This window comes from Varanus komodoensis, unplaced genomic scaffold (assembly GCF_004798865.1).
Source record: "Varanus komodoensis strain SLA01 unplaced genomic scaffold, ASM479886v1 scaffold32, whole genome shotgun sequence".
Lineage (NCBI taxonomy): Eukaryota > Metazoa > Chordata > Lepidosauria > Squamata > Varanidae > Varanus > Varanus komodoensis.
Window position 1 is genome coordinate 12,730,375 of NW_025335798.1, and position 12,190 is coordinate 12,742,564.

Consider the following 12,190-nt stretch of genomic DNA (forward strand, 5'->3'; position numbering starts at 1 on the left):
CTGGAAAACTGCTGCCTCTCAACGTAAGCTAGTTGGTCCAAAGGTTTGACTCGATATAATGTTGCTTCCTGTAATTACAGCTAATATCTTTTTCCTAAATATATTGATGACATTCCTGTTTTGCATTGTAGTGAGGCAGAGAGTTCTTAGCATGAAGAACCATGAACTTGATCTTCCAGATAAAAAGAAACTAAAGCTAACGATCTCCCTGCCTATAGAGACAGCAGCAACCGCAACAGTTGAAAGTGATGCCATGACAAAACCAAATTCAAATCAGGTAATTGAAATGTTCCCCGCTGCACCAGTTTCTCTGGCCAATATCTTCCTCTGTGTTCTGCTTCTGCAACAGTGAATCTGCATGAGGAGTAAGTGTCCTTCATGAGTTTGCACCTGAGCACCTTCAAGTACTAGAAACACAAAGGCCGATGTCTGGTGCTGTGGGTGTAGAATGCCCTGCTGGGAATAGGTGGTTCTAGCTTCCCATAGTCCAGGTCAACCTTATTTGACTGAATCCCCTCTAGATATGTTGGATTATAACTCCCTTCATCCTTAGCTGGCTTAGCCACTGCAGATCAGCACATCTGGAGGGTATCCAGTTGGGGAAGGCTGGAATGAGGAACCTGTGGCCCTTCAGATGCTGTTTGGCCAGTGTGGTCAATTGTCGAGAATGACAGGGGAGAGGAGTTTTAGTTCAGTGACATCTGGAGGGCCTCAAATTCCCCACCCTGATCTAGGTATTGTCATTTTCAAATTATTTCTGAGAACACTGGGATTCCTTGAAATTTTATTGGTGATTTCCCCAATGATAATATCAGTAATGCCACTTTCCTGAAAGCCACTTGTATGTTCACCCCCGATCCTGCGCTGGAATTTGCAGGTGTGGGCGTATGTTCCAGGGCAGCGGTTTTTCCCCCATTTTGAACCCATGGGCACATCTGGGTATTTGAGAAACTGTTCTGGGCATTGTTGCAAAATGGCTGTCTCAGAGGATCTGGTTAGTCTTGCCTTGACTGCTGATAGGTCCTGGGTAGTCAAAGGTGAATTGAAGAGTTTGGGGTGGGGGAGGGAAAACATCCGGGAAAAGTGGTGGAAGAAAGAGCGGGAGGCCTGGAAGGAGAAAAAAACGTCGAGAGAAACATTTGTATGGGAATGAGAAGTAGCAAGGAAAGGGGTTGTAGAGAAGCAAATAGTGAGAATGGTGAGTCTAGGAGTGGGAAAAGAAAGAGCAAAAGGGGACACTCTTTTTGGGCAGAAGGCTGGACTTGTCAGAAAGCAACTCTTTCCTTCTCTGTCTGTCTTTCTACCTGCAGCTGATCTGCAGACAGTGCAGAAACAAGATGAAGAACTTGGTTTCTTAACATTTTCCATTCTTTAAGAAAAAAAATTGAGGGGGACTAGAGCAAAGCGCTCCAGTGTTTTCTGTTCTGGGTTTCTTTCAGAAGGAAATCCTACTGGGTTTCTTGGGGGTTACACCTAGATTAGTGTGCTTAACAGGTGACTAAGTCTACAGCCCTTTGCTGTTGACATACTAGGTTTTCTGGATAATCAGGACAGACCACACAGAGGAAGATCTTGATTGTGTACACTAAGCTGTAGAGGTTGTGTTTGGATGTTACACTAAACCATAGTTTAGTGAATGAGCTGAAGCTTTCTTCACACCATGCATAATTCTGTGCACCTCTTTCTTGTCTCCCACACTCACCTTTTTTCTAAGCTAAATGGTCCCAGATGTTGTAGTCTTCCCTTGGAGGAGAGTCACCGCAGGCCTTTCCCCAGCTCTTTTCTATGCCTTTCCTAATTGTGCTGAATATGGAGTTTGCATTTTTCACATCAGCTGTGCAGTGGGGACTAGAACCCAGATCTCCCAAGTTCCAGACCCATAATCTATCCACTGCCTCACCCTGGATCTCTGGTAAGGTCTCTCCCTTTCTGCTTGGGCAGATACACTACAAAAGTGTTGACCTTGATTAAATAAAGGCAGTAAATTTATCCATTTGTACAGGGACTAGGCTCCATTGCAGCAAAGTGAAATGGAGCGAGGGTGGGAGGGACTGTAGCTCCGTGGAGGATCCTGCATTTGCATCCAGAAGATGCATTCCCTGGCACCTCCAGTCAAAAACGACCTCATAGGAAATAGCTTTGCATGAGAACCCCAGAGGGACACTGCTAGTCAAGAGCAAATAATAGTGGACTCAGGAGTGGCGCTCGCTACTGAAAAGAACTAGCAGTACTTCTCTGTTTTGTCACTTGGCAGGGTACCAAAAAGATCCAGGACTCAGGGCAAAAACAACATGCATTTGCTTTTGCTTTTTCTTTAGCTTAACTACGTTCATCATGTCATGTGGACTGACAAGATTGTGGTTCATGTTAGTTTGAAGTATGGCAACTTCAGGTTATGAAGCTTGCTTGTTTAAACGAATCATAGTAAGCATTAACCATAGTTTATGGTTTGGATGAAGCACCAAAACAATGGTTAATGGGACATGGATGCAAAACCTTCCAAATCTCTTTTTCACAGCCAGACCAGGCAAGGGAAAGTGGGAATTCGCTTCAGCCAAACTTATATGCATAATGAACTCTGTTTTAGCAGGCGGCCTGAATATAGTTAGACTGTGCTTTAGGAAAGACTGTTGGCTAACTTTTATTTTGCTTTCAGGGACTTGTGCAAACTAAAGCACCCCAACAGCCAGGTAAGTTTCTTTTAAACACCTCAAAAGTAAAGATTAAATGTTTATTTTATAAAATTATTGCAATTTTTTCCTTTTCCCAGGAAATATGGCTTATTGTTCCCATCATGCAGTTTTGCACCAATAAACAAAATTTATATGGAAAGAGAGCCAATTTCAGTAGAATTTTGGATTTTAACCTTACTTGAAACTAAGTCAGTTAAGAACAAGTTCTGTTGAAGACTCTGGGATGTAGTCCAGAGTAAGCATGTTTAGGAGCATGCTATAAGTCATTGTATGCCCTTCAAAGCCTTTTCATAAGTATAACTGCTACGAATTTCTGTAAACTTGCCTCTTATAAATGTATTTAAAAAGACTCTTAGAATGTTTTTTCAACGCATATTTAGATTATTAACTGCTATACCTAGTTCATTCACTTTCTATGCAATATCCACATGATGTCATCAAATGATAGTCCTCTTCTATTTTCCTGGCAGTGCTTCCATCTTAGAGCACTGAAAATTGTACTTCTTTTGGGAGTGAATAGATGAGTTGTGTGATCTTTGCAGGTGTGGATTGTTTGTTGTGCTGCTGTGAATAACTTTTTGGCAAGCACCATTTGACATCCTGTTAATTTTAATGCTCTTTCAGATAGTGCTCAAATGCTTTTCTGGCTATAATTATAAATAATAGAGGGGGCACTCTAGTGTCCCCCAGACAGTGTCTGAGGATGGTTTCAATTTCCTAGGCTATGGCCATAAGATAGTTCAGATTTCCAGCTGTAAGAGCTCCATCTTCTGACTTCTGAATTGGGAACTGGAAATCTGATCCCCCTTCTGCCTCATAGCTGGTGTGGAAACAGCTTTCTTCAAAAGTCAAGAATCTGACCTTGGAGAGAGGGAAAAGGGAGTTTCCCAGGCAGGGTGTGAAAGAGACAGAAGACACCAGGATATCAACGATCTTAAGGGTTCCTGAGCCGCCTTCCTTCCCCTTGTGAAACACCAGCCTTAGATCGTGAAAAAACTTTTATAATGAAAACTGCTGGGAAGGAGGACAGAGAGGTGAAGAGTGCCTCTGCCCCTTTTTCCACCTTGCATCAGGTTATCATAAGCCTCTGAGTCTGGGGGCTTCCAGTGATTAAGGGCACAGCCCATAGGCTTGCACTCTTAAAGTAATAAGTAATTGAATAAAAAGACCCACCTTTTTAGTCACCAATATTTTAGCAAAATGGTGTTTGTTTTCTTCAAAATTAAATACTTCTGATCCAAAATAAATGTTTACCACATTGGTTGTTGTTTCCTCCTTGTGAGCGGGAGTGGTCCCAATCTGTTTTAAAGAGGTGGTGGTAAGGCCACTTTGGTGATGGTAAGGTGGTAAGTCCTCCCTTGCTCCAGAAGATCTGAGTAACTTTAGGCTGGTAGCAAACATCCCTTTCCAGGGCAAAGTTCTAGAGAGGGTGGCCAATCAACCCCAGGCACTCAAGGATGAGACTGGTTATCTGGACCTATTTCAGTAGGGGTTCAGGCCTGGTTTTGGCACAGAAACACCCTTGGTCACTGTTGTCCTGGCTAGGGGCAGGTTCTTTAATCATTTCCAGAGAGTGATACACCAGCTCCAGGTTTACTAAGGAGGACATTATTTATTATTGCAATAATATCCAAACATGCTAACTGGACTTCCAGTACTTTTAGCAACAAGCCTCCTACACTGCATAGTTAGGGCTCCTGCAAGGTAGGAGCAGCAGTCAGCCAGCTTCAGAAAAAAACAGCAGAATCCCCCTCAAAAAGACTCTGAACCAAAGAACAAAGCAGTGGGTAGCTTTAATAGGTGAAAACTTACAGCATTGTAACATATGCATGCAGCATTCTACATAATGAAAATAGACAGTTGCAAGAGTAATATTGTTTACACAAGCGCTAAGAGATAATGAAATACACTGAGCTAGCACAGAGGATTCCTGCCTGGATGGCTGGTGGTTTTTCTCTGCCTGAATATCAAAACACAGGCTCACTACTGCCTCTTGCTCGTGAAAGTAATGCCTTATAAGGAGTATTCTTGTGCCATCTCAACAACAGGAAAGGAAAACTCCTTAGGTTCCTGAAAGGAAACTGTCAAGGTCAGAGCAATGCTAACTGGAGTTCTATAGTACTTTGTAAGCAACTGAACTTTAATGCCAAGCAAAGCAAGCAGCTTAAAGAGCTAGAGATCCAGGCCTATCCCTTTTTCTTTTTCTTTTGGTGTGGGGGTGGTCAGGCCTGTTAGAGTCACCCTGTAGGATGACCTATGCTGGGAGCAGAACGGGGGAGTGTGGCCCTGTTGATACTGTTGGACCTTTCTGTGACTTTCGATAGCAATGCCCATGGTATCCTACCAGGGAGAGTGTCTGAGCTGGGAGTGGGGGGCAGTGCATTGCAGTGGTTCCCCTCCTATCTCCGGAAGGTGGTGCTTGATTCTCTGGCATGGAGCTCCTCAGAGGTGTGTTCTGTCTCCCATGCTATGCAACATCTGCATGAAATGGCTGAGCAAGGTCATCTGGAGTTTTGAAGTGTGTTATCAGCAGTACACTGATGACACACAGCTCCATTTCTCCTTTTCATAGTCAGCAGGTGAGGCTGTGGATGTGCTAAACCAGTGCCTGGTTATGATGCAGAACTGGATGATGGCCAGCAAACTGAAACTCAATCCAGACAAGACAGATGCTGTTGGTGGGTGGTTCCTTTGACTGGGTTTTGTGTGTGTGTGTGGGGCAGTCAACTTGTTCTGGAAGAGGTTACACTCTCCCTGACAGAGCAGGCTTGTAGCTTAGGGGTGCTCCTTGATCCGTCTTTGTCACTTGAAGCTTGGGTGGCATCAGTGGTTTGGAGTGCCAACTCTGAGGGAAGCACAGAGGGTGGCAACAAGAGGGAGGGCTTTCTCAGTGGTGCCCCCCCCCAATCTCTGGAATAAACTCCCCACTGTGGCCCAGCTGGCACTGAGTCTGTCATCTTTTTGGCATCAGGTTAAGATGGCCCTCTTTTCTGAGGCTTTTAAAGACTTATTTCAACTGCCCACATACTTGGGCAGGGGGGATCACAAGGTGTTTTGCAGAGTCACTTTCTTCTTTCATTCCTTGTAATTGTCTGTTTTTATTATCTTTTTTAGCTGTTTAAAACTTTTACTATTTTTACAGTTTTTGTGATTTTTATTGCATTTTTATCACCTTGTTTTATGCACAGTGTCAACCACTCAGCTTCTGCTGTGGAGCAGTATAGGAATGAATGAATAAGTTTTGCATTTTATGTGCAATAATTGGGTAATCATGTTTAAACAAAAAGTGTGTAGCCATTAATCAGTCTATTTGTAAAAGATACTTTGATTGGGTGGGGAATAATGGCTGCTCAGATGACTTTGCTATGTTGTGCTTGCTGGTCTTGATAGGAATAACATAGTGTGATTCAAACACACAAAGTGAAATGCCTGCAACAGTTGGAAAGTCAGTGGCATAAACTTGTACTTCCAGCCAAAAAGGTGGTGCTGCCCATCTGGAAGCACCCTTATAGTATTGACTCAAAAATAAGTGTGGCAGGCCTGAGCCCTAAAAAACCAGGCCTGGGTCTCCAGCTCTTTAAGATGCTTGCTTCGCTTGGCATTAAAGTCTAGTTGCTTACAATAGAGCTTTCGTCAAGGAACACACACCCTGCACTTCTGCCTCCTTGGACTTTCCTGACGAGCCATTGCTTCTGCAGGCAAAAGGCCGTCGTGAGCCCATGCTTTGAACGTTGGCCATCCAGACAGGAAGGTCCCCTGGTAGCTCACCGTACTTCATTATTTCTTAGCACATGTGTAAAGAGTAGTATCAAAACGATTCAAGTAATCATATCTTTTAATTATGTAGAATACTATATGCATGTGTTAAATGCCATAAGCCTGTACTCTGTATAAGCCAGGCACTTTGTTTGTACTCTGGTTCTGACTGTTTTTGAGGGGGATTTCGCTGACTCTATCAGCACAGCTGATTGGAATCCTGCTTTGCAGAGGTCCCTGCCATGCAGTGTAAGGGGCTTACTACTAAATATTAGGGAAGTCTAGCTAGCATCTGATATTATTGCAATAATAAATACTCTCCTTCTTAGTAAACCTGGAATTGGCGTGTCACTCCTTTGGAGTCCCAAAAAACCTCCATGTTCATGGCCAGGGCTACACACCAAGTCTCACTTATGCCCTGGCAAATGGGAATAGGATTCTGTCTTGAATCAAATAAAGGGATCGAACCATCTAGATGTGCCAAAATCAAGCATGCCTCTCTACAAAGTGCTTTGCACAGTTACGCTAAATTGGACCAATATGTATACAGCTTAGCTAAGCTATGAGCTCAAGAGCCAGGATTGATTCTCAGATGAGGTAACAGATAATCTAGATTCAGTCATGCCTTAATGGCAATTTGGCAAAGAGATGCTTGGAAGCAGATGCAGAGACTAGCCTTTAAGTGAGAATGAAAAGGAGGCTGGCCATTCTTCCCATCTCCACACATGGGTGCAGCAATGTAATATGATCCGTAGCCCTTGGCCCAAGCCGGCTTGGCTTATTATTAGGCTAATCCAAAGTCAGCCAAAGGTGAGGCATCCATTTTAAACGCGTCCCTTGCCTGTGCTCTTAAAACATATGCTTAAAGACAGTGTTGTGTCTCACCATATTTTCACACAGGCCCTAGCGAGTTTAGATCTCTAGGAAATGATATATTTATCCAGTTCTCTGCCTGAAAAGCTTATTGAAGGGCAGAGAATAGAATAAAATAGGTTTGGTGAGGCAAAGGCAATAAACCATGGCCAGTATAGTCTTCTCAAAACTAAATCATCCTCCCCATTGTTGTTGCTGCTGGTAGATGTATGGTAGCAGGATGGGATGCAAGCTTGGCATTGCAGGTACCATCCTATAAGGCAGGTTTGTGCAGTTTGTGACCCTCCTGGAGATTCGACCTACAATTGATCCCACAGTGTTGACTATGCTGGTTAGAACTGATGGGAGTTGTAGGCCAAAACATTTGGAGGGCAAAGATTGCCCTCTCTTGCTATAACAGATTAGATTAAGTTAGCAGATAGGTCAGTGAAGCTTGCATGGCTCTTCCAAGAGTGTATGTCTCTTTATAATCAAGATAGCATCTTTTCAATTGCCAAATTCAAATTTTGTAATTTGGAGAACAAATGCCTTTAAATGAATTTTAGTTTGGGCTAATACAAAAATATGGGAGAAACCCTCCTTCCCTTCCCCTTCCCATTTATTATATTTATTTTTAAAAAATTTCAGCCTGGCCAAAGGATGCAGCAGGAACATTGCTGACCCAGGACTTCAGTGTGATGGTGGAGACAGCTGCAGGAGAGAAAATTGAGAATGAAATTGTGGAGATGTACTTTGAAAATAAGAAGCGCTCTGGTGGGGGCACAATTAAGTCCTGTGTTAAAGATGGAGAACAATTTATCATCACCTTTGAAGATAAAGCAGGTATTTCTTTCCTGCCTAGGCTTCTTCTATTGGCAGCATCCTCTGTGAGGTGTATCCAACACTATCTTTCCACCAATCAAAGCAGTGCCATCAGTAGGTCTGGGAAGGTGTGTTTCCATCACTCCAGCTGCTCTCTGTGGGCCCTTACAATCTTCTCTGATGGTCTGGGATCCCTTTAGGGCAGATTTTAGGTGGCATGGAGGGCTTCGGGGCAAAGAGAGAGGGGAACCATCCTGCTATGCTCAGGGCTTTCTACTAGCATAATGCAGATTTAACCCATTGTTCGAAAGGGTAGAATGCTTCTTTTTATTCTCAGTCCTCCTGAGACTATTTTTGTCCTGTAGAGTCACCTGGCCCCATGATGTCTAACTGTGCAAGAGCTGCACTCTCTGGTAGCATTTGGATAACCATTCTGTGTATTCAGCAAAATGCACAAATGGCTCATCACCTGGAATGTGCTCGGCTTTTAAATCATCACCAACTGGCCACATGACTCAGTGGATGAACCTGCTGCAATCTGGGTGCTAGGCCCCACTCGGCCATGGAGCCAGCTGCTGACTTTGGGCCAGGCACAGACTCCCAACCCAACCTACCTCACAGGGTTGCCGGGGGATATGACTGAGAGCAGGAGAAAGAGAATATTGAAAGCTGCTTTGAGTTCACTGTAAGAAAAAAGCAGGGTAAATAAATAAATTTCAGGGACATATCTATTCTATGCTTCATCCTTCCTTGCCTTTTGATGTCAGGCTGGTGTGTTAATTCCAAGTGGTTGCGCTGGGTAAATCACAAATCAATGAGTCCATATACCTGCATGTTTATAAGTGGATCATTTGGGATCAAGCAAGGCTAAACCCTTTTCCTATGAGAGGTACACATTTTTTTAAACGATTGTCTTCCACCCAGAGCTTCTGTGAGAGGAAGGAATAGAAAATCAAAGGCCACCTGAAGTACGTTGCCTGGATGATTTGGTCTAGAAATGTTGAAATTGGACCAAGCTGCACTCCTGCATGGAGCAGCATGATGTGGCAGGAAATATGTGTGGTTCTAGCATATGTGCAGCATTTTCCAAGCTGAGAAGGTTTTGCTGGCCAGCTGATGCTACTTCATTGTCTTCCTCTCCAACCAGATGCTCAAGAGGTTTTGCAGAGAAAGAATCACATGATCAAGAAAATAGCCCTTCGTGTTAGAAGATATGGGCAGGCAGCAGCTCGGGATCAGCCACAAATGCTGGCTTCTCCAGTTCTTCTTGAGAATGTGCGAGAGACCATACAGCTCTGCATGCTCATCCTGTTGGTGGAGAATGTCAGTGGCTTATCGGAAGAAGATGAGGACTTCAGTGTGGAAATGATCCCTGCGAGAGATGCTGCAGTAGTCACTTTCCTCAAACCCATTGGTAAGAGGGACCTGACAATAAGGTCTCTGCCACCACTGGAAGGAGTCAGTCAACAGGGAAGCAGAAGAAAAGTGGGCTCTTACCAGGCATTGAACTGTTAGCAACACCTCGTGGGGCGATCATACTGCCCATTTGTTATATTTAATTATATATATTTGTTATATGATTAATTTCATTTCTGTGTCACCCAATACATGAAGCTCTCTGGGATTTAACAGCATTTGCTGTGATGGATGACAGCAAGGCTCTGATGAGGGCCTCTGCTAGGATAAATGACTCCCTGGGCAAAGAGCGCTTTCAACATGCTGCAAGTTACAGATACACACACACACACACACACACACACACACACAGTGTTCATGGTGCATTATTGTATTTGTAGTTCTTTAAGTGCATGGTTGTATTGCCTCAACATTCTGCTGGTGTTTATTGAGGATGACCAACATCAAACAGGGAATTGAGGGGCAAAATATTTTGATGAAAATCTCTGTCTGTAATTGGTACCCAAACAACTTGTGGCATTTGGGATTGGGGGCTGAAGGTTAAAGAAATTTCCTGATTTTTGTTGTTCTGTCCCACTGCAGATTGTGCACTAAAAAAACTCCCCCGCCCCCAAGATGAACAAACAGACCCATAGCTCATTGCGTTGTTTAGCAGCCTGTCCATCCCTAAAGGCAGCTGTGGCTCCAGCTGTAATGCCCAGAATGAGTGGCAACCAGTAAGAACTCTGCTTCATCAGGTTATGCGCATGATGGAAGCATCAGGGCAGAATCCTGTGTGCCTTGCCCTCATAGGCTCCTTCCTGTCCTTGCACCTGCCAGGGAGACATTTCTACCACTTCTCACGCTTAACCTACCTGGTGGTATAGATGAAAGGGTGATTGAAACATGGCAAGGTGAAACTCAACACTAGGGCTGAACTTTGGAAACGTGTCTTGGAACAGGAATGGATTAGTGGAAGGAGAAAATATGCAGGGGACAAGATGGGGTTCTGCAGGAGGCAGAAACAAGGTGAACAGACTGAAGCTGTGAAGGCTTGCTGGACCATAGAGAAGAGCACTTCAGGGGCAAAGGGTGAAAAAGGACCACACGGTCCATCGTATTGCTATTATGACTGATTGTAATTGCTCTGTTCATAGACACAGACAGTTTCATCAAAAAATTCAACGAGCACCGTAAGGCGAAGCAGTTGGATATTTCTGCGCATGCCCTGGAAGTGACTAAAAGAATTCTGGTTGAAAACATCCCATCTGACATTTCTAGAGACTTCATTGATATGCATTTTGAAAGCAAGAAGTATGGAGGTGGGCCAGTATTGGATATCAACTACCTTCCTGAGAGGCATTCTGCTCTGATTACCTTTCATGATAGCAAAGGTAAGGTGCATTGTTAAAATATCCCTCTTGGATTATACCTGGATTGGCTCAAAATCTAGATTATCGCAAAAAGTGGGGGGTAGACATAATGGTTGCTATGTCTTTGCCATGTTTGAGTGCCAGTAGAAAAGACAAGGAAATACTGGCTTGTCTAGATTCTAGTCTTTTTCAGGGTTAAGAGAGAAAGCGTGAGTTAGAGAATATAGGCAGAACTCATTTCAGGTTCTAAACTATTGTCTCTTGTTGGGATGGTCTTCTCTTGTAGCCAAAATCAGCCCCTAAAGTGATTCCCTCTTAAGTTTCCATGAGTGTTTGCTGAATGGATAACACTATGTTTGCTACATGGTAGGAGTGTTGCGAAAACTGCAAAAACTCAAGAGGAGTTGTCTCAGTGCATGAATACAGTGAGAATTGGAAGATGTCCTCTTCTGCACTAAACCTGCAATTTTGAACCCACTTCCCCATTGAGCACAGCAGGCAATGGGTGAGTTTGCCTGACATGACAAGCCCTGATGGTTTCCTGGGAAAGATAGTCTGTTGTTGTTATCATCCAAACTTGGTTGTGGTATTTTAGCATGGTACGTTTGGTTTTTAGAAACCATGATAAGAAACAAACCTTTTTTTGTTGTTGTTGTTGCCACGCTTCACCATGGTTTCTCAGATGGTGCAAGTGTTGCATCATGGTTTCTATGGTGCTACCACAGGGTCCCCTGGAAATTGCAGCAGCTGCGATCCAGTGTGGGATTGAATTTCAGGTGTGGTGGCTGATGGGATACATGCCAACAATAGGAAGCCTGATTGAGGAGGGTGGAAACCACTTTAGGGTACAACCCACTTATCCTTTGTCAGGCATCAAGGAAACCATGCAGGGTTGCTTGTCATGATGTGTGAACCCGGCCAGTGCATGGGCTATGCGCAAAGGGACCTGCCACTAGTGCAGTAAGAAGCCAGAAGTCCTGGGAGCTGCCAGAAAGAGTGGGAGTGCTTTTTGTGGAGTGGGGCAAGCTCACAGAAGGGAGCTCCGCTGACCTGTCTCATCCCATGGGCAAGCCTTTTGGGGCTGCTGAAGTAACTAGTTCCGGTTGCACTAGCAGTAGGCCCCATGAGCACAAAGGAAGTAATAGAGGTGCCATGTTTCTTGGTGGGTTGCTTCCTGGTGGGATTTGATGCTGAGTCAACATGGGCAGGATTGCATTGTAAGAGTTCATCGTAAGCCATATTGCATTTGCTTGTGAAACTGAGGTAAGAGGACAAACATTTCCAGGTCTAATTTAGAGT

The 12,190-nt window shown here is 44.0% G+C and overlaps 1 protein-coding gene across 1 annotated transcript in view; it reads left to right on the top strand.

The window, feature by feature from the left end:
* LOC123027510 (protein mono-ADP-ribosyltransferase PARP14-like) overlaps positions 1-12,190 on the top strand; it is a 37,482-nt gene that overhangs the window by 1,343 nt on the left and 23,949 nt on the right. Inside the window, exons 2-6 of the mRNA XM_044438441.1 lie at positions 132-277; positions 2,657-2,690; positions 7,950-8,144; positions 9,271-9,537; positions 10,676-10,912. Coding sequence (XP_044294376.1) covers positions 132-277; positions 2,657-2,690; positions 7,950-8,144; positions 9,271-9,537; positions 10,676-10,912 — 879 coding nt within the window. The remainder of the gene's footprint in view (positions 1-131; positions 278-2,656; positions 2,691-7,949; positions 8,145-9,270; positions 9,538-10,675; positions 10,913-12,190) is intronic.